General features: G+C 44.7%; 1 protein-coding gene across 2 annotated transcripts in view; it reads right to left on the bottom strand.

Moving 5' to 3' along the window:
- Positions 1-5,154: 5,154 nt before the first annotated feature.
- The window catches only part of snapc2 (small nuclear RNA activating complex, polypeptide 2), a 37,510-nt gene continuing 22,255 nt past the window's right edge, over positions 5,155-20,409 (bottom strand). The window contains exons 4-7 of one of the 2 annotated variants that reach the window (XM_054733680.2): positions 16,173-16,718; positions 10,891-10,979; positions 7,736-7,873; positions 5,796-5,931 (exon numbers count right to left, since the gene is read on the bottom strand). In XM_054733680.2, the coding sequence (XP_054589655.1) occupies positions 7,778-7,873; positions 10,891-10,979; positions 16,173-16,718 (731 nt within the window). In that variant the 3' untranslated portion in view covers positions 5,796-5,931; positions 7,736-7,777. Of the gene's footprint in view, positions 5,932-7,735; positions 7,874-10,890; positions 10,980-16,172; positions 16,719-20,409 lie in introns of both variants that reach the window. The other variant, XM_054733677.2, reaches the window with a different exon arrangement.

The raw sequence follows: 20,409 nt of genomic DNA, 5'->3' as shown, positions 1-20,409 counted from the left end.
ATATATATATATATATATATATATATATACACACATATATATATATACATACATATACATATACATATATATACATATACATATATATTTATATACACATATATTTTACAGGCGAGGCCGAGGCTCAGACTGAGGCCTTTCCACGGAGCTAGCTCTGTGGTCACGTGGGTCTGATGCTCATAAATTATACAGAATTTTAGGCTTTTAATACACTTAAACAGAAGAGTGAGAAAAAAATTCACCCCCCTCAGAGTTGTCATGAGTGTAAACTAGATCATTTAAACCAAAAACATGTTTTGGTACCAGGCTGTAAACATGTTTATTTCTGCTGTGAAATTGGTATTTTTAACATGGGAGCCAATGAGGATTTGCTCGCCTCTGACACCAGCCCCTAGTGGGTGAGGATGGAACTGCAATTTTTGGTACTTCCATGTTTGCTTCAATTTTTCACCCGCATTGTGGGGGCTTGGTGGAGATGCATTCATTTACTATGCTGCTCACATATGGATTCAACTTCCTCATGACCTCAGATGTGTCCCAATCCTAGTGTTGTGTAAAACAAAAAACCCTCATGTACTCATCAGCCTTTAAATGAAGTGTTTCTTGTCATGCGTCATCTCCATTGTAATCTGTGCTGTAACTTCGTCTTCTTCTTTAGCTCTAAACTGGATGTTGTTTTCATATCATGTCCTGATAATTGTAAAGCACATTGAACTGCCTCTGTGTTTGAAATGTGCTCTATAAATAAAGCTGCCTTGCATAGCTGCTTACTGCAGGACTATTCAATTCCAGGCCTCGAGGGCCGGTATCTAGCACGTTTTAGTGGTTTCTCTGCTCCAACACACTAGATCCATTGGTTGAATCACCTGTGCAGCAGCTCGTCAGGCTCTGCAGAAGCCTGTTAATCACCTGCTCATTGAAAACCGGTGTGCTGAAGCAGGGTTTAAACCATAGACTGTACATACTGGACAAAACTATTCCATAGCTCCAATAACACGTTTTTTGTCTATAATGGGAGGTGGCCACCACCGCCATTTTGACCGTGTCACAGGTTCCGTCCAGCCCAGACAATTCCATAAAAGGGAAGAGAGGAGGAGCTGAGGGTGGGGCTGTAAGGCTGGGATCGACGGACGAACTAGCTACAAGCTAACCTGAAGCTAACCCTGGCTAACGCGGAGGTGGGAGCCGAGTTAACGGATGTAGCCACCTAGCTTCAACCCAACCGGAGCTAACTGTGGAACACCCATCGACCTGAATGAAGTGGAGACTCCTTGGACACTCTATTAGTGCAATTAATACCACTGCAAGACATTTTGTCCAACAATTGCACCAATAATATCCAAAACAGAATTCACAAGCACAGAGACTCAAAATCCCGAAACAGTTTCCAGGCCAGACCGAGGCTGTACTGAGGCCTTTCCACGGAGCTAGCTCTGTGGTCACGTGGGTCTGATGCTCATTAATTATACAGAATTTTAGGCTTTTAATACACTTAAACAGAAGAGTGAGAAAAAAATTCACCCCCCTCAGAGTTGTCATGAGTGTAAACTAGATCATTTAAACCAAAAACATGTTCTGGTACCAGGCTGTAAACATGTTTATTTCTGCTGTGAAATTGGTATTTTTAACATGGGAGTCAATGAGGATTAGCTCGCTTCTGACACCAGCCCCTAGTGGATGAGGGTGGAACTGCAATTTCTCTTACTTCCGGGTTGGGACCATTTTTAAAGACGCATTGTGGGGGCTTGGTTTAAACTAAAACGTGCTGGATACCGGCCCACGAGGAATTGAATAGCCCTGGTGTACTGTTAACATTTTTGGAAGCTTCAAGCTGCTCTTTTGGTGTGAAAATTTGAGGTTTTTAGTGAGAAGGTGTGGTTGTGTTAATGTAGCTTTAGAAAAAGGTGTTGTGTTTACACTCTGGGAACATGGAAGACACGTTTATGAAATGTGTTGTAGCATTTGAGAAAAACTGTAAGATCCTCCTTCTCACACACTCTGCAGGCTCATCATATCACTCATATATCATTGATCGGATTGTTCCATCTGTTCCTAAGAGCACTTTGCTCGCTGACTGCAGTTTTACTGATGGTTCCTAGAATATCTAAAAATAGGATGGGAGGCAGATCTTTTAAATCCTCTCCCTGGGCTGCCACCTTGTTGTGGTGGAGGGGTTTGAGTGTCCCATTAATCCTAGGAGCTTAGTTGTCTGAGGCTTTATGACTCTAGTAGGGTCACCCATAGCAAACAGGTCCTAGGTGAGGGATCAGACAAAGTGCAGCCCAAAGACCCCTTATGAAGAACAAGACAAATGAAAACATTGTTCCCTCACCCAGACGCGTGTCACCAGGGCCCCCCTCTGGAGCCAGGCCTGGAGTTGGAGTTGGGGCACGATGGCGATCACCTGGTGGCCAGGTTTTTACCCATGGAGCCCAGTTGGGCACAGACCGAAGAGGAGACGTGGGTCCCAAAGAGGCAAAAGGGGTCGGGTGCAGTGTGAGTCGAGTGGTTGCCGAAGGAAGGGACCGTGGCAGTCTGATCCAACTTGCTCTTGGTACGTGGGATGTCACCTCTCTGGTGGGGAAAGAGCTGGAGTTGGTGGCTGAGGTTGAGAGGTTCAGCCTAGATATAGTCAAACTCACCTCAACACATGGCTCTGGCTCCGGAACCAGTTTCCTTGAAAGGGGTTGGACTTTCTGCCACTGTGGAGTTGCTCTGAGTCGGTGCTTTTATAAGACACACCATGCCGGCAAATCGGCGTAATATTACCGCAATGGTAAGTCTATAAACGCGCCATGCCAGCATGGCGTTGCGCGAATACTGTGGGATTCGTTCCGCCTCGCTTGGTAGTAATATTGCCGCATCAGCCTGAGGAAGCCTGCAGCCGCCGGTGAAACGTAGCGACAAAACAGGTAAACAAAACTGTTTCTGTGTTTTAAAAAGAACGACAGCATGGAATTAGAACCACGACACAGCAAGAACACACCTAAGATGTTTAAGACTCACCTTTTTAGCTTAGCTTTTAACTGATTATTATTTATGATTTACTTGCTTATATTTTCAGACAGTTTTGTTATATATCTATGTTTTTATATTGTTTTACTATTTTTACAGTTATACTGATCGCTACTTATCTATGTTTTATATTGCCTCTCGTTACTTTATTCTCTTACTTATTCGAATACTTTACAGCGTTTCCTATGTGGGAGCCCTCTGCCTCAGGGCCGGTGGTCAGCGGCCTCTGTGCTCTCCAGGTGGTGCTTGGGCGTAGGTGGGGGGCCTCACCCTGTGTTGGTGTCCTGGCTGTTGCCATGGATCTGCTGCTGTTGGGGCAGATGACTCCCCCGATGGTGTTTCCTTACGTACCTGACTTGTCTGAGCTCAGCCCAGTGTTTACTGATATATATGGCTGGCCGATATATTGAATTTTTGCTCTTACGGACAAATTTGGTTTTAAAAGCCAATGAAAAACATTTTATAAATAAAAATCAGGCACTCATGTGACCAACTAGACTGAATAAAGGACCCGAAGGACCCCAGCAAATCATTTTTTCATTTTTTAAATGTTCCGGTTTGTTTTATATTAGAAGTTCAATAAATGTTAAGAGATTTATTGACTCATTTAAATTATACTGCACACAGTGAGTGTTCAGTTGTCTTTCACAATCAATGTGATTGGCCTCAATAATCTGCTTTAGATGTCGGCCACCGGTAACAAAATGGTTTAAAAATCGGTATCGGCCTTAAATAAATGCACCAGCCGGCCTCTAGAGTCTACGGCTCACTATCACACACTTAAGAGGAAAAGCTTGTGAAAACACACACAGGTGCTTACAAGGTTTTCTCACCGGTATGGACTCGGGTGGCACTAGACACACGCCTCTCCACCTGTGAGAGTGAATCTGTAAGGCTCGTCTGTGGCACTCAGACAACAATTCTGGTTTTACTGTCATAAAGGACATGAGGGAGAAAAAGTACATTTTTGGCAAACAGATGCCGGTGTCGGTGCAAGATCGGCTCGGGGTCCTTCGACTGCCGATGACGTCAAAGTACGGCAAACCAACTCAGACAAAATACACTACACATCTATACTGTTGGAAATAATTTAGCAGTTTCATTATTAAAATAATGTTTCTTACGACGTAAGTTTGTGTTTATAATGGTATTTGTAAATAAAACACTATATTGTATTCATAATGTTGAACTCCTCTTTGAGCACATCCCTAATACCTATGATCCTTAAGGAAACAAGTGTGTCCCGTTTATTGAAGTATTTTGTGTTTAGAGTTTTTGACGTCTTGTCCATGCGTAGTTCAGCTACGCTCATAGTTGCTAGCCAAAACTCTGGAGTTAAAAGTTTTCTGGCTTTACTAAAATACCTGTCTGTACTTATTTGATTGATGGTAGTTTTACTTTCTATTAGACTCCAAATGTAATCATCTGGCACGTTTCTAATTCATAATTTGTAATAATGTAATCGGTGATATTAGCATTAGCATTCCTATGGGTTTTTCCACGTATATTAGCATTGCGCTAACCACTCGCTGCCAAATTGCAGCCTTTGCGATTAGAAAATCTCCTTTTGTCACATCGCAATTTAATTGCACATGCAGTTAATCGTTCAGCCCTAATATACATGCAGCTCTATGCTAAAAGTGTATTTTCAAAGAGGTAATGATGGATTTCTTTGTAAAAGTTGTCCATCTTTCCAACAGAAAATTAGCCTGGACCAACGTAACGTCATAACAACGTAACGTGATTACGTAATTCCTAAGGTTCATGTTCAGCCAATCAACTACTTTGACGTCATCGGCAGTCGAATGACCCCGAGCCGATCTTGCACCCGAGCAGATCCTGTACCGACACCGGTCTGTAAAGTTTTTGTCTACATTATCTCATTTAAAAACCTCCAATTCATGTTTTGAACTTTCTATTGCTTGTAGTTGTAGGGTTTTTGTAAGGGATATGACAGTGTTCAAGCTCAATCCTGAAGCGTGAGCGAAATACAAATAGGTGCGTCAGTAACAAAAGTAATGAGCGGGTGCTGCTCAAATGTTCATGCTTCTTCTCAAACCATATCAAAATAAAACAGCGTCAAGGTTACGACTGAGGTCATCATTCTCTAAAAAAGACAAAAGTGTGCTCACACAGTAATTTGGGGATATTAAAATGACATTTATTACAATCTTACGTTCACGTTCCAAATCTACATGCACAAGACCGTTATAATGATTTCAGGTAACTTCATCTGCAGATCAGGGTCTCCATGCATGTACAAGGCAACATAAAACTGCATTTAAAATGAAAGGTGGCTGGGCGTTGAACCTGCGGGGCATCAATGCTACGAACTGTTCCACCATGTTGTCCACTTATACAGAGCTCAACGAACGTCAATCCTTCTAAAACTTTCAATCACCTAAACTGTCTAAACCTTTTGCTCAAGAACCCATCAGCTCAACATTCCCACAAAGGTAGCAGTAGTCTACACCATCAAGTGAAGGGTGAAACTCTCACAACAACAAAAATGTCAGAATTTATTCTAAACAATAACTTCAATAAAAACTTTTGTCTAGCTAAACAATAAAAACCCAATCTTTGCAGAACTTCCAGAAGAACATTGCCTAATCATCTAATGGGGAAGTCTGCTTGTTACCTTAATTCTGGACGCTGCTTCCTCTTCAACAGTTTCACTGGTACCATAAATGGGTTTAGGGGGGGACAGGACTCCATTAGAACGGCCTGTGATTGATCTGTAGTGGTCTTCCCTGATGATGGCCCATCTGCTTCATTCAACTTTCTTTTGTCTGTGGTCCCGGTTGGGTCTGACGGACAGAAGTCCTGAGCCCTGTGGGCCTCCTTCTGGACATGGTCCTGTCCCTGCAGCTGGCTTAGCAGCTTGGCGTCAGCAGCAGTCGACATATACCGATACACCTGCAACAGGAGGAGAAGGAGGTCAGATAAACCTAGATCTGATCATTTTACAGCTCCACAGGTCAAATATTCAAACTACCACCAGAAATGGCACAGAAAGCATGAAGAAAGAATTTACAGCAGATATATTATTAAGTTTGAAAAAAGTGTGATTCTCTAAGCCTGTTTAGAGGTTCCCAAAGTGGAGGGTATGCCCCCTAGGGAGGGCATGATGCAATTACGAGAGGGGAGGATTTAAAATAATATATGATGACGCATCGCTTATGTTTGCCTTTACCTGCTCAACAATGGGCCACAAGTGAGACAGGTGTCTCTGCTGTGCCTACATTTAAACCAAATACAGATCAAAGCCAGATTATGAAAATTAACTTGTCTCAAACTGGCAACCCAGATTTAACAAACAGCAACAAGCGCTGCATTTGATCCTCAGTTTTAATTCACATTTAATGAAATGAACAATGTTTTAAAAGTTAAGCTAACGCCTAAATCGTCACAGTTTAACTAAATATGACACATTAAGAGTTTCTGTCACACAGCTACAAGAGCAGTTCTTGTCAATCAGTTCCAAGAAGTCCAACTATTCTGTCTTAGACACGTGTAGCATCAGCGTATCACTAACCCCCAAATTCCACTACCTCCGCTCCGCTCCGGCACAAACTCCGGAGCAAAATTGGTCTCGCTGTAGTCAATCAGAGCAATTCCACTACTGCGGCCGTGCTCCGGCAGTGCGCCGCCCTCTGTTCGGGCGCCCGGCAAAAATAGAATCGATCCTATTTTTGCCGGACGCCGGAGCACCTCCGCAGTCAATGGACAGGAATCACAACCGCCCAACAGGAAAAGGAGCAAGCACAACTTCCATTTTTCACAATAAATCGATAAACAAAAAGCGTTTTTTGTTTCATATGCACAGGTTTAACAACCTTTAACAACTATCAATGGCGGCTGAAGTTTAAATGCACAAAAGTAAGCCATAAATACAGTTTCCACTATCAGAGTAGTCACACTTTGTTGATCCAAACACTGCTGATCTCTCAACACAAATGATGGGCAGATTAAACAGTTCATTTCGATGCTTCTCCCACACAACGGGTGTTTGGATATAACTTCTGCATTTATTGCTCAGACTGTATCGCAAGATCTCGAAAATCCCGCGCATGCTTCCCCAACTATTACTTAATACTGCTAACCGCCACCAGGTGTTGCAAAAGAGAATGAATTTGGGCCACAGCTGCAAAATGTAACCCATGACACTCCCCGTCTAGTATTAACTGAATACTAAACATAACCAACTATAACTTCAAGAATAAGGTACACAAGATACATCAAGTTAAAATTAAAGTTAAAGTCCCATCAGTTGTCACACACTTATGTGTGTGCGAAATTTGTTCTCCGCATTTGGCCCATCCCCTGGGGGAGCGGTGAGCTGCAGACACAGCCGCGCTCGGGAACCATTTGGTGGTTTACCCCCAATCCAACCCCTTAATGCTGAGTGTCAAGCAGGGAGGCATTGGGTCCCATTTTTCAAAGCCTGGTATGACCAGACTAGGAATCGAACCCTGATCTCCCAGTCTCAGGGCGGACACTCTACCACTAGGCCACTGAGCTGGTCCAACATGTTAGTCTTTTGGTGACATAAGAACTGTCTCTGAAACAGGTCTGAGGAATGTCTTGATTGACCCGTGTCTTGCGACTCTCAGCTCAACCTTCCTGACTAGCCCATCGCTACAAGAAAATGTCTTGGTTACGAGTGCCATGGGCCAATCGTTGCGTTTGGCTTGAGAATCTTTAAAAAAGACCACATCACCTGGCTTCAGGTTTGGACGTTCTTTTCGCCATTTGCTGCGGCTCAGAAGCGTTGACAAGTATTCACGCCTCCATCGGCTCTAGAATCTCTCTGCAAGGTTCTGCACTTGCCTCCATTGTCGTTTATGGAGGTCAGATCCTGTAAAGTCACCAGGAGGAGGAGAGAGAGTGCAGACCTTTTGAGTTAAAAGCATGGCTGGCATTAACAAAAAAGGTGACTCTGGGTCTGTTGAAATGGGCATAAGAGGTCTTGCATTGATGATTCCTGTGACCTCAGCCAACAAGGTAGACAGTACGTCATGTGTCAAATGCGAGGGGCTTGTCTGCTGCAGCATAGAATCCAGTATGCATCTAGAGACACCTATCATTCGCTCCCAGGCTCCTCCCATGTGGGACGCGTGAGGCGGATTGAAGATCCATGAACAGCCCTCTTCATGCAGGTACCTCCTCACTCTGGGTTCATGCGGGTCATTCATCAGGATTTCCAAGTCTTTACAGGCCCTTATGAAGTTTGTTCCACAATCTGAACGAATTTGCGTGACAGGTCCTCGCAAGGCAAAAAAACTTCTCAACACATTTATGAAGGTTGAGGAGTCCATGCAGTCAATCAACTCGATGTGAATTGCACGAGAGCTCATACAGGTGAAGAGAATGGCCCATCTCTTGCTTTGTGCCTGCCCTCCTCGCGTACGTCTCGCCACGACATTCCAAGGGCCAAACACATCCAGCCCGACGTTGGTGAATGGTGGTACGATCGATGGGCAGATCTGCCACCTTCTGCTCTGTCGCTTTTCCACAAAGCTTGTTACATTTGACACACTTATAGATAATGCTGTTGATGCGCTTCCTGACACCAACAATCCAATACCCGGCAGTGCGAACAGCAGCTTCGGTGAACACACGACCCTGATGTTTGACTCGGTCATGGTAATGTTCCACAAGAAGGGTTGCAACATGGCTGTTACCTGGAATGATCACTGGAAACTTCTCTTTGAAATCCAATGCAGCATTCCTAAGCCTTCCTCCTATTCTAAGGAGACCTTCGTCATCCAGGTATGGGTTCAGTTTCTTCAGGACACTGTTCTTTGGAATAATGTTTCCACTAGCAATACAGATAAGCTCTTCTTCGTAAGCTTCTCTTTGTACGCTTTTAATCATGACAGTTTCGGCTTGCTGCAGTTCTTCAATGGTGCAAGGCTTTTAACAGAGATGCACCTTGATTTCCAAATGACATGCAAAATTTGCTTTCATTCGAAATAAGTACATTGGACTACTAAGCAACAGTCCAGTGCTGCTTCTCTGTAGCCCAGGTCAGGCGCTTCTGCCGCTGTTTCTGGTTAAAGTGGCTTGACCTGGGGAATGCAGCACCTGTAGCCCATTTCCTGCACACGGTGGCTCTGGATGTTTCTACTCCAGACTCAGTCCACTGCTTCCGCAGGTCCCCCAAGGTCTGGAATCAGTCCTTCGCCTCAATCTTCCTCAGGGTCCGGTCACCTGTTCTCGATGTGCAGCGTTTTCTGCCACACTTTTTCCTTCCCACTGACTTCCCACTGAGGTGCCTTGATACAGCACTCTGGGAACAGCCTATTCGTTCAGAAACTTCTTTCCGTGTCTTGCTCTCTTGCTTGAGGGTGTCAATGATGGCCTTCTGGACAGCAGTCAGGTCGGCAGTCTTATCCATGATTGCGGTTTTGAGTAATGAACCAGGCTGGGAGTTTTTAAAAGCCTCAGTAATCTTTTGTAGGCGTTTAGAGTTAATTAGTTGATTCAGATGATTAGGTTAATAGCTCGTTTAGAGAACCTTTTCATGATATGCTAATTTTTTGAGATGGGAATTTTGTGAGCTGTACGCCAAAATCATCAATATTAGAAACAATAAAAGGCTTGAACTACTTCAGTTGTGTGTAATGAATCTAATATATATGAAAGTCTAATGTTTATCAGTACATTACAGAAAATAATGAACTTCATCACAATATGCTAATTTTTTAAGAAAGACCTGTAACACAGCCCAGCACAATGCTTATTCTTTCTTTTTACCAGGGATAGTGCTGTCGTCATCTCTCATCTGGGTAGTGAAACATTACATTTTCCGCGTACCCCCTGTAATGCGCTCACGGACCACAAAGGGTACTCGGACCCCTGGTTGGGAATCACTGCTCTATTGGATTGAAATCTGGTGACTGGAGAGTTTGAGTACAGTGAACTCATTGTAATGTTCAAGAAACCAGTCTGATGTTTGGAGCTTTATGACATGGTCCATTATCCAGCTGGAGGTAGCCATCAGAAGATGGGTACACTGGTCATAAAGGGATGGACATGATCAGCAACAATACTCGGCTAGGCTGTGGCGTTGCAACAATGTTCAGTTAGTACTAAGGGGCCCAAAGTGTTCCAAAAAATGTCCCCCACATCATTACACCACCACCACCAGCAGCAGCAGCCTGAACCGTTGATACAAGGCAGGATGGATCCATGCTTTCATGTTGTTGATGCCAAAGTCTGATCCTACCATCTGAAGTTTGCTGCAGAAATCCAGATTCATCAGACCAGGCAACATTTTTCCAATCTTCTATTGTCCAATTTTTGTGAGCCTGTGAGAATTGTAGCCTCAAGTTTCCTGTTCTTAGCTGACAGGAGTGGCACCTGGTGTGGTCTTCTGCTGCTGTAGCCCATCTGCCTCAAGGTCCTACTTGTTCAGAGATGCTCTTCAGCTTACCTTGGTCGTAACGAGTGGTTATTTGAGTTACAGTTGCCCTTCTATCAGCTTGAACCAGCTGGACCATTCTCCTCTGACCTCTGGCATCAACGAGACATTTTTGCCCACAAAACTGGATGTTTTCCCTTTTTTGGATGATTCTCCATAAACCCTAGAAATGATTGTGTGTGACAATCCCAGAAGATCAGCAGTTTCTAAAATACTCAGACCAGCCTGTCTGGCACCATAAGCCTTGCCAAAGTCACGTAAATCACCTTTCTTCGCCATTCTGAAGCTCAGTTTAAACTGCAGCAGACCATGTCAACATGCCACAAAGCTGTGATTGGCTGATTAGTAATGTGCTTTAACAAGCAGTTGGACATGTGTACCAGATAATGTGGCCAGTGAGCATATAAAACGGTTAGCTTCTACCAGCCGAGATGTTCGCTGCCGTTTACCTGACACAGGTGCTTCTGAAGTTTTCCACAGTTCAACAAAGGAAGTTCTTCTGGAAGAGCCATCAGCAGGTCCAGAACTATTGCACTTTCTAACACAAAAGACAGAAAATAGAAATTCAACATCGAGTGAAGAGTAAAGTTAGTAATAAATGGGACCATGAAGTTCATTCAGGCAGATGACCGCCTGCAAACAGCAAGTTTTGGTTCAGTTTAAGTTACAGGAGATTAATTTTTGTTCTCCTCATCTGCTCCTCCTCAGAGACACGGTGGACATGAGAAGATAATAAAAGTCTAAATGATCCCAAAGGGCAGGTTATTGTGTGTAGTTAGCTGGTTAGTGAAGAAGATCCATCAGCTGGAAAAGCTGTCATTTAATCCTGAATCAGCCCGCAGCCTCCTGCTGGTGTTCATAATACCAGCAAGAATGAAACAAACATCAAATATTATTGGAAGTTCAGGATTTTTAAACCGTTTTAGTTTTTTCTGTATGAAACGGAACTTGATGCTCCAACATATCTGAAATGAGACCACTGGGTTCAAACTAAATAACAAACTAAGCCAAATATTTCATTGTGTGTTATTTCTTACACTCTTTAATTGCAGCATAAATATCCGACTCTAAAGCTGCTCAAAGGCGTTAAAAGCTAACATACATTAGTACTCAAACCCCCGTCAGTTTCTCACTCTTTGTTTTATTGCAGCCATTTGCTAAAATCAATGAAATTCATGTTTTCCTCATTAATGTACACACCGCACCCCACGCTGACAGAAAAACACAGATTTTTAGAAATTTCAGCAGATTTATTAAATAAGAAACGCTGAAATATCACATAGTCCTAAGGACTGTTGAGAATGAAGAGCTTTGGCGTGTTTTGTTACATATTTGATTTAAAAAGCAAATATCTGACATCTTCTAATTATCAACGAAGCAAATCCTAATGAAATAATCGTGATGCATCGAGATTAGGGCTGTCACCGTAACCGCAAAAATGAAATATCGCAATATGAAGAAGCCCACCGCGCTGCATCATGGCCACCGCGATTACTGAACTTGGTTCAACTCAATGATGCATGTTGAGAAGGATGGCTGCACTGGTATCAAAACGAAACGTTACTTCGCTCCTTTGGGAGCACTTTGGTTTTCAGTAGGTCAGCTGCTGCGCAGCCAGAGTCCTTGGCCGAGACAGAGCTGCCACCAGCGGCAAAAAAAAAAAAAAATAACGCTCGGAGACCTGCTGAAGTCCCGGACAAGCACTGCTTCTGCAGCCGTCCCGAAGAGAGTTTGAGCCGAGCTGGAGCTCACTCGCTACCTGCAGGAGGAATGCATCCACCCTAAAGAAACCCCCCTGACACGGTGGAGCAACAACCAGGAGAGATTCCCTTTGCTCGCCAGAGTCGCACGCAAGTACGTGTGTGTGTTAGTGCAACGAGCGCACCATCCGAGAGGGTTTTCAGTGTTGCTGGAAATGTTGCCACCCCTCTCAGATCCTCTCTCAAACCGTATATGGTTAACATGCTGGTTTTCCTTGTGGGTAACAAGGACGTGACCGAGCTATAAATCACCGTCATTCATGTGTGTGAAAGTGAAATGATAGTGCCCCCCCCCCCCCCCCCCCCGCGCGCGCCCGGTACATGTAATATTTTATGCTTGATTTTAAACAACTAAACAAAATGGGGACTTGTTTCTTATTTGTTAGATGCTGCAGCCAAATTTGCATTTAAAGGTTTAACCGTCTCCTGAATTTTGTTGTTTTTAAGTTCAGTCGGACTCCGACTGTCGGAGAAACAAACGTTACTGCGATCTGTGTTGTTACTGCCCTTTGATCTGCATTCAGTAAAGTGTTATAAAAGAAGGCATTGCAATTTTTAACCTTTTTTAAATGTGTAAACATTATGTTTAGATAGTACTGCAAGAAAAAAAAGGGCTGCAATAATATCGCACACCGCAATATTAAGCCACCCTGAATCACCGCAGGGGGAATTCCTCAACCGCGACAGCCCTAATCGAGATATTGAATTGTTGACACAATAATCATAATCGTAACTGAATTGTGAGGCTACTGAAGACTCACACCTCTACTAATGGGGCACCTTCTGTTCTCCATCCATCTTCTTCCTTTGGGACGGATTTCAATAGGTATGGCATAGGCTACTATACCTATGCCGATGAATGTCCGATTTATTTGGCGATGAATGGACTAATTAAGGTTTCATTACTTGAGGACTGTCTCCGATGTAAAGGGTTGGTTGGCAGCCAGATCCCTTAGACTCAATGAGACAAAGACTGAGGCCGTTGTTTCTGACCCTAACAATTCGCTGAGCTCCACCGTAAACCCAGCCATTCCAGGTCTGGGACTAAAAGGGTGTGTCTCTAGCCTCGGTGTGAAACTGGATATACAATGGTCCCTCAGATGTTGTAAGAGCGTGTTTCCTTCAATTTCGGTGCTAAGCTCGCCTAAAGCAGATTTTGAAGAGGGTGCATTTAGAATCTGTGGTACGTGCATTCAACACCTCACGACTGAACTATGCAAACACTCAATTGGTCAGGACTTCAGCTTCAGCCCCAAATCATCTGCAGATTGTGCAAAATGCTGCAGCACGACTTTTGACAGGCACTGACCGATGTAGCCATAGGACCCCGGTTTTGGCGCACCTTTATTGGCTACCAGCAGCATTTAGAGTGACATTTAAGATCCTGCTGTTTGCTTATAACGCTTTGAATAATCTGGCACCGACCTACCTAACGGACTTACTCACGCCCTATGTGTCACTGCGTTCGCTACGTTCAGCTGACCAACTGCTGCTCTGCACCCAGACAATGCGCTACAAGTCAAGGGGGGAAGCGAGCATTCATGTACGTAGCTCCCATACTCTGGAATGCACCGCCACTCACTATCCACCACTCACCACCCATTGGTGTTTTCAAGTCACGCCTGAATACTCACCTCTATAATAAGGTTTTTAGATGGTGATTTTTTATCTCTTTTTTGCTGGTTTTATGTGCCTGTATTGGTTTTTATCTGTTTGCTGGGGCGACGGTGGTACAGGAGTTAAGTGCTCGCCTCGCAATAGGAAGGTTGCAAGTTCGAGCCCCGCTCAGTCTGTCACTGTCGTGTCCTTGGGCAAGACACTTAACCCACGTTGCCTGCTGGTGGTGGTCGGAGGGACCGGTGACGCCAGTGCTCGGCAGCCTCGCCTCTGTCAGTGCGCCCCAGGGCAGCTGTGGCTACATCGTAGCTCATCCCCACCAGTGTGTGAATGAGTGAATGACTGATTGTGTTGTAAAGCGCCTTGGGGGGTTCCAGGACTCTAGAAGGCGCTATATCAAATACAGGCCATTTACCATTTACCATTTGCTGTATTCTGTCTGTTAAATCGGCAACTGCATGTTGCTGTTTTTCTGTTGGGAGGCGCTTTGGTCAGCTCCCGCTCTGTTTAAATGTGCCATATAAATAAATCTGGTATGGTAATGGTTAGCTTCTACTAGCCGAGAAGTTCTCTGCTGTTTCCTTGTGAGTCAAGATGGGTGAGTCCATTAATGCTAAACCCTTTTCAGATTGACATTCTGGAATAAGTGTGGACAATTCAGTCCGGTTTATAACCAGAACTGTGTTTTCAGACACACCACTTTTGTACCTGAACTTGTCCTTTCGGCTGCCTTCACACAGCAGGGAAAAGTTCCAGACGTCTGAGGGGGAGGGGGTGGGAAGGCTGTACCCGGATATTGCGTAAAACATAGTGCGGTGGGCGTACATGCGTCATTTACTCAAACAAAGCCATTCAGTCAAACATGGCCGACGAAGAGCTAGAATTCCTCTCACTGATCGGACTTATGTTAAGCATAATTCTGCACTCACGAGAGACCTGGATGATGAAGCTCAATGGTTAAAGGAATCACGGAAGCGGTGTGAAGCGCTCCGTTGCGCGTCTAGGAGACGGTACCGTAGGAGGCGAGCTGCCGTGGTTTGCCGCATGCTACAGGAGCGAGCTATCTAGGTGCGCACAGCGTCCCCCGGTCCCCCCCTCCCTGTCCGGAACTCAACCTCACCAGTCTGGAGCAGCCACCCTGTCCGTGACAAGTCCGGTCCTGTTACTAGGGGCTTCGTCCGGTTTAATCACAGAAAACGTTATCCGGATGTTTGTATTCAGACACGAAGGTCTTACGGACAGAGTCCCGAACATTTCCGTTTTTCATGGCCTGTCTGAAGGGGGCTTTAGTGACGGTGTGACGTAGATTTCACCGTCTATTTTCTATCAGAAGCTAATGCAGGAGATAGGTGTAGGAGACTATTTTCCTGTTCAGCCTACATAAAACACTCAGAGTTACTGACTATTTAAAAAATAAGTACAATTCGTTTTTTCAGTGAAGGACTCTTTTTAAACGTTGTCGCTGGTCTTGATCTTGAGCTAATCCTATTTTCTTGTACAACCAGTAAGAGGAAAGTTTGCTTTGCGTTCTGAATCCAATCCCTAAACACAGCCGTCTCTGGGACGCGTCTAGAGCTTTAATCCATTTTCAGCCCACTACCATTTAGGAATGTCAGACTGTACAGTTTTCTAAAAGAATGAAGTAAAGTCTGGGAATATGAGTGGTTGTCGTCTTCTTTTTACCACATTTTCCCAAACCTGTCTGAGAGGGATGGGTGAAAGTAGAAAAATTCCAGATTTTTGATGGGACAATAAATCTATTTCAGACAGTATTCTAGATTTTTCACTGTGAAACGTTAGAAGCCCTATTCCTTTAGCCTCACTGAAACAAGAAGACCCTTCTCAGTTTTATGGTTGTGGGAAATGCCAAGTGGTCTTGTAATTCAATTCAATTCAATTCAAGTTTATTTATAAAGCGCCAAATCACGACAAGAGTCGTCTCAAGGCACTTCACATAAACATTCCAATTCACAGTTCATTGAGCCAATCAGAAATAATGTTTCCTATATAAGGAACCCAGCAAATTACATCAAGTCACTGACTAGTGTCAGCGACTATACAGCAATCCTCATACTAAGCAAGCATGCAGCGACAGTGGAGAGGAAAACTCCCTTTTAACAGGAAGAAACCTCCAGAGAATCCTGGCTCAGTATAAGCAGCCATCCTCCACGACTCACTGGGGATCGAGAAGACAGAGCAGGCAGACAAAGACACACACACACACACACACACACACGCACACGCACACGCACACACACACACAAAACATATAAATGAATGAATGAACATCAAAAGTCAATGAAAACAAGTGATCCGATGGTGAAAAACTAAACAACCGTGCATCACTGACTCACCCATCGGTGTGAGAGGAATGCTCTCACTGGGGTTCTGGTTAGCACTCAGGAAGCTGTAGATCCTCTCAAAGTCCACTGCACATGTGCCTTCATTTGCACTGGGCTGGTCGGTTGTAGGGTGTTTACTGGTTTGTTCAAGCCCAGTATGCAGAGCAGCTGTGGTGCTGGAGAGAGGAGCAGAGGGATGGGTGGAAGCAGTGGGCGGGACACGACTGGGATCTGTGAGACTGGTAGCAGCGGGAAAGGGAGGCATCAGAGAACTGCAGGAGGCCGATGCTGAAGTGGAACTGGAGACCAGTGGCTCATTTCTCGGAGCCTCCGCTGCTTCTGCAGCGTTACCACCTGGTTTAACAGGTCCTGTAGATCCATGTGGCTGCTGGGGTGCGGTGGGTAACTGGGTGGAGGCTGCTGCTTGTTTCTGGGATGAACAGTTTTTATTCGGCACTCTGATGATTGGAGATGGCGTAGGAAGTCTTCTGGCAGGACCCAAGGTCGGAGCAGGGGTTTTCAAATGCAAGTGAAAAGGGACAGGGTCAGGAGCTTCACCTGAGGAAGACAAATATATATATATATATATATATATATATATATATATATATATATATATATATATATATAAAGCTGTAAGGAACTCGTCTGAAAACATTTATTATGTAGTTGATGCACAAGTGTTCTACCCAGTAAACAGCTTTTGTTTACAGGACTTTTTACGGCTCAGGACTGAATACGATGCAAAAGTTCTTTTATTCATAACTCAACTGTATGAATTTTTCTAGTTAGTCAAACTGATCAAATTCCACCATTTCCTGATGTTAAATGAAGAAAAGAAGTTTATTTTTCATTAAAACAGAGTTTTGTAAGGCAAGGCAGGTTTTATTCTGATAGTGGGTTAGCTTAGCCTAGTGAACTAGACCAAATTCTTGCTTTGCAAAGTTTGGTCTAGGCATGCTCCACTGGAACCTCCGCAGCTCCTACCAGGACTCTGGCTAGCCAATCACAGCTGTCTAGAGGGGTTTCAAACACATAAAGAGCTGTGATTGGTCCATAATGGTGGGCCAGTCATAGTGCTCTATCTGCTTAGTGAACAAATCACAGAGCTTTATCCGCTTTGTGGGCCAATCAGGGCACTCTATATGCCTGGTGGGTGGGATGATGCAACAGAGTGAAACAAGAGAATGTCACATTCTTTGTCCAGTGGAATGGGGAGATCATTTGAAAGACAACGGTAGAACCCGCCCCACAACCGAGAGCCGTCAATGGAGCGTGGCCAGACTAAATAATACATTTATTTAGTCTGGCTTGCCAGGCTAGGGTTAGCTAGCATGTCAGCTCAGTTTATACACAATTATCTACAATGACAAACAACCTTACATTTACACACACACACACACACACACACACACACACACACACACACACACACACACACACACACACAGTTATGGAAATGTTATATTTCATTGCTTTAATCTTGTTAACAAACGTTCTGAAGCATTCTCACGCCCAGACACACACACACACACACACACACACACACACTGTTCTTCCCCTACACTCATACACACACTGACTCTCTCTCCTCTCACAATGACCTAACTCCCATCTCTATCTCTTTGCCCCCAGGGGCATCGTCCGCAGCAAACACCTGAGTCCACCTCGACTCCGTGACTCCTAACAAGGAGCGCCTATTGATAACCTTCACACAAGTTTGATAGAGCTGTTTCTTCCCACAAGACTGGAAGGAGCCCAACACTGGAGTGTTCGGGTTCAGCAGTGATCCACTCTCCTCCTGTCATCCCTCACCAGCTGCTTTAACCTCCAGAGACGGAAAAACGTACTCACTGTCATCCTCCCATTGGTCAGATAGAGTACAAGTCTCAATGAAGGCTCTCTGCGACACAGACAAGGAACTCCGTACCTCCTCCACCACTCTCTCCATCACTCTGGTGGACCTCACATCCAACCGCTCACCAAGGGTTCCAGCCGGGATGTTCAGTAAGTGACCAAACTTTACAATCCCAGCACTGGTGAACTTCACTTGCAATGCAGATGAACTTAAAATGCCAGCTTGAGAGAAGAAGTCATTGTCAAACAAGGGTTCTTGTAGCAGCCATGTCCCTGGTCCCGTGTCAGATGCCCTGGAAACTGTCAGCAGCTTAAATGTGTCCAGCATTGCCGAGTAGAACAGACTAATCCTTGTCAGATCCAAAACCTTACGATTCAACAGGAACAGGTGTTTGTTTAGCCCAAGCCCACCAACCTTCTGCAGCAGGAGATGAGCCAGGGGCAGCCAGCAGAGCCTGTCACCATTCTGAGCTGTCTGTAACTTGAAGGCTGCAGTTCTAGACACCACGTCTATAAGTCCTTGTCCTCCCTCTGAGACGGGTAGGCAAAGAGCAGAGGCTCTGATCCAGTGGTGACCGGACCAGAATAATTTACCAACAGCTTCTGAGCACCTTCCAGCAGACCCGGTGGTGGAACCAGTACAATCAGTCTGCACCACAGAAACGAGGCAACAAGGGTGTTTGCTATCAGCACCCTGCCCCTGTAGGACAGCTGAGGGAGAACCCATTTCCATTTAGACAACCGCGCCTCCACCTTCTCCAAGTTCTGTTTCTGAAACCTTTCACTACCCAAGTACAGGCCTAGTGTTTTAATACCTCCCGTTCCCCACCTCAGCCCTTCTGGCAGAGGCGGGACATTACCAAGGTCCCACCCCCCCACTACACATGCCTCACTCTTGTCCCAGTTAACCTTAGCTGAGGATGCATCCTCATATAAAAGTAAACTAGATCTGAGTTCTTGTACATCCTGCTGATCATGGATAAAAACATTCACATCATCTGCATAAGCAGACACAACTAAGGGAGGACTAGAGACAGGTAAAGGTAGGTGTAGACCTTTCAGCCTGCTCCTTAGCCGACACAGCAGCGGTTCAATAGCTAAAATATACAGTTGTCCTGAGATGGGACAACCCTGTCTGATTCCTCTTAGAACAGGTATGGGTTGACTCAGGCCCCCCGCTACCTTCACCATACAGCTGACATTCCTATACAGCATCTTAATCCCTTCCAGAAAAGACCCCCCAAACCCAAAAGCCTGTAGCGTAGAGAACAGGAACTCATGATCAACCCTATCAAACGCCTTTTCCTGATCAATAGAAATGATACCTGCATTCACATCATAAAGGTTACAAACGTCAAACACGTCTCTCATAAAAAATAAATTGTCCATTAGTGACTTTCCTGGTATACAGAAGGACTGATCGTCTGGGATTAGACCTCTGATGAATCCCCGAAGTCTATTAGATAGGAACTTAGAAAAAATCTTATAGTCTCAACACAACAAGGAAACTGGTCTCCAGTTTTTTAGTTGGGTTAAGTCCCCTTTCTTTGGCAGCAGGGACAGAACGCCCCGCCTACACGATGCAGGAAGTGCTCCTGTCTGAAGCGACTCTCTAAAAACATCCATCAGGTCCTGTCCCACACTGCTCCAGAAGAATTTGTAGAAGTCGGCAGGTAAACCGTCTATCCCCGGAGATTTACCTGCAGCCTTCTGGGAGACTGCCGTTGTTAGCTCCTCCATAGTTATGTCTGCATTTAAGATTCCCTGGTCAGCTGTGGTCAAGGAAGGAAGCCCCTGCAACAGCTCTCTGGCACAGTTCACATCACATGGGGCGGCTTTAAACAGGCTGGTGTAGAATTCTACTGCATGTTTCCTCATCTCCACTGGGTCTGTGGATAACTGTCCATCTGGTAGACGAAGGCCAACCATTTGTTTTTTCTGGTTTGAAGTCTTTTCCAGGTTAAAAAAGAAGGATGTCGGAGCATCCATGTCCTGTATCGTGGTGAGACGAGCCCGGATCAAGGCCCCTTTGGCCCTCTTGCAGGAAACGCCCAAGCTGCTGTCTTTTTTGGTCTAAGGTGTGCTGTTGTTGAGTAGTAGAGAGAGTCTCTAGCGTCCTGATGTCCTTCTCTAGATCTGCCATAGTCTTTTTTATTTGGATTGTAGACCCCCGCGTGTAATGTTGACAGAAAACTCTAATTTGTGCCTTCCCTTGTTCCCACCATTCACTGATAGTCTTAAAATCATTCTTTTTGGACCGCCAAGCCTCCCAGAACAGTTTAAAATTGTAGCAAAAGGTAAAATCGTGTAATAACTTTACATTAAAGTGCCAGTAGGATTTTGTTGTCCCAACAAAATGAAGCATCAGTTCAGTTGTAACCAAATGATGGTC

This window comes from Nothobranchius furzeri, chromosome 3 (genome assembly GCF_043380555.1).
Source record: "Nothobranchius furzeri strain GRZ-AD chromosome 3, NfurGRZ-RIMD1, whole genome shotgun sequence".
NCBI classification, from domain to species: domain Eukaryota; kingdom Metazoa; phylum Chordata; class Actinopteri; order Cyprinodontiformes; family Nothobranchiidae; genus Nothobranchius; species Nothobranchius furzeri.
Note: the sequence above shows the minus strand (reverse complement) of the source record. Positions and strands in the feature narration are given on the sequence as shown.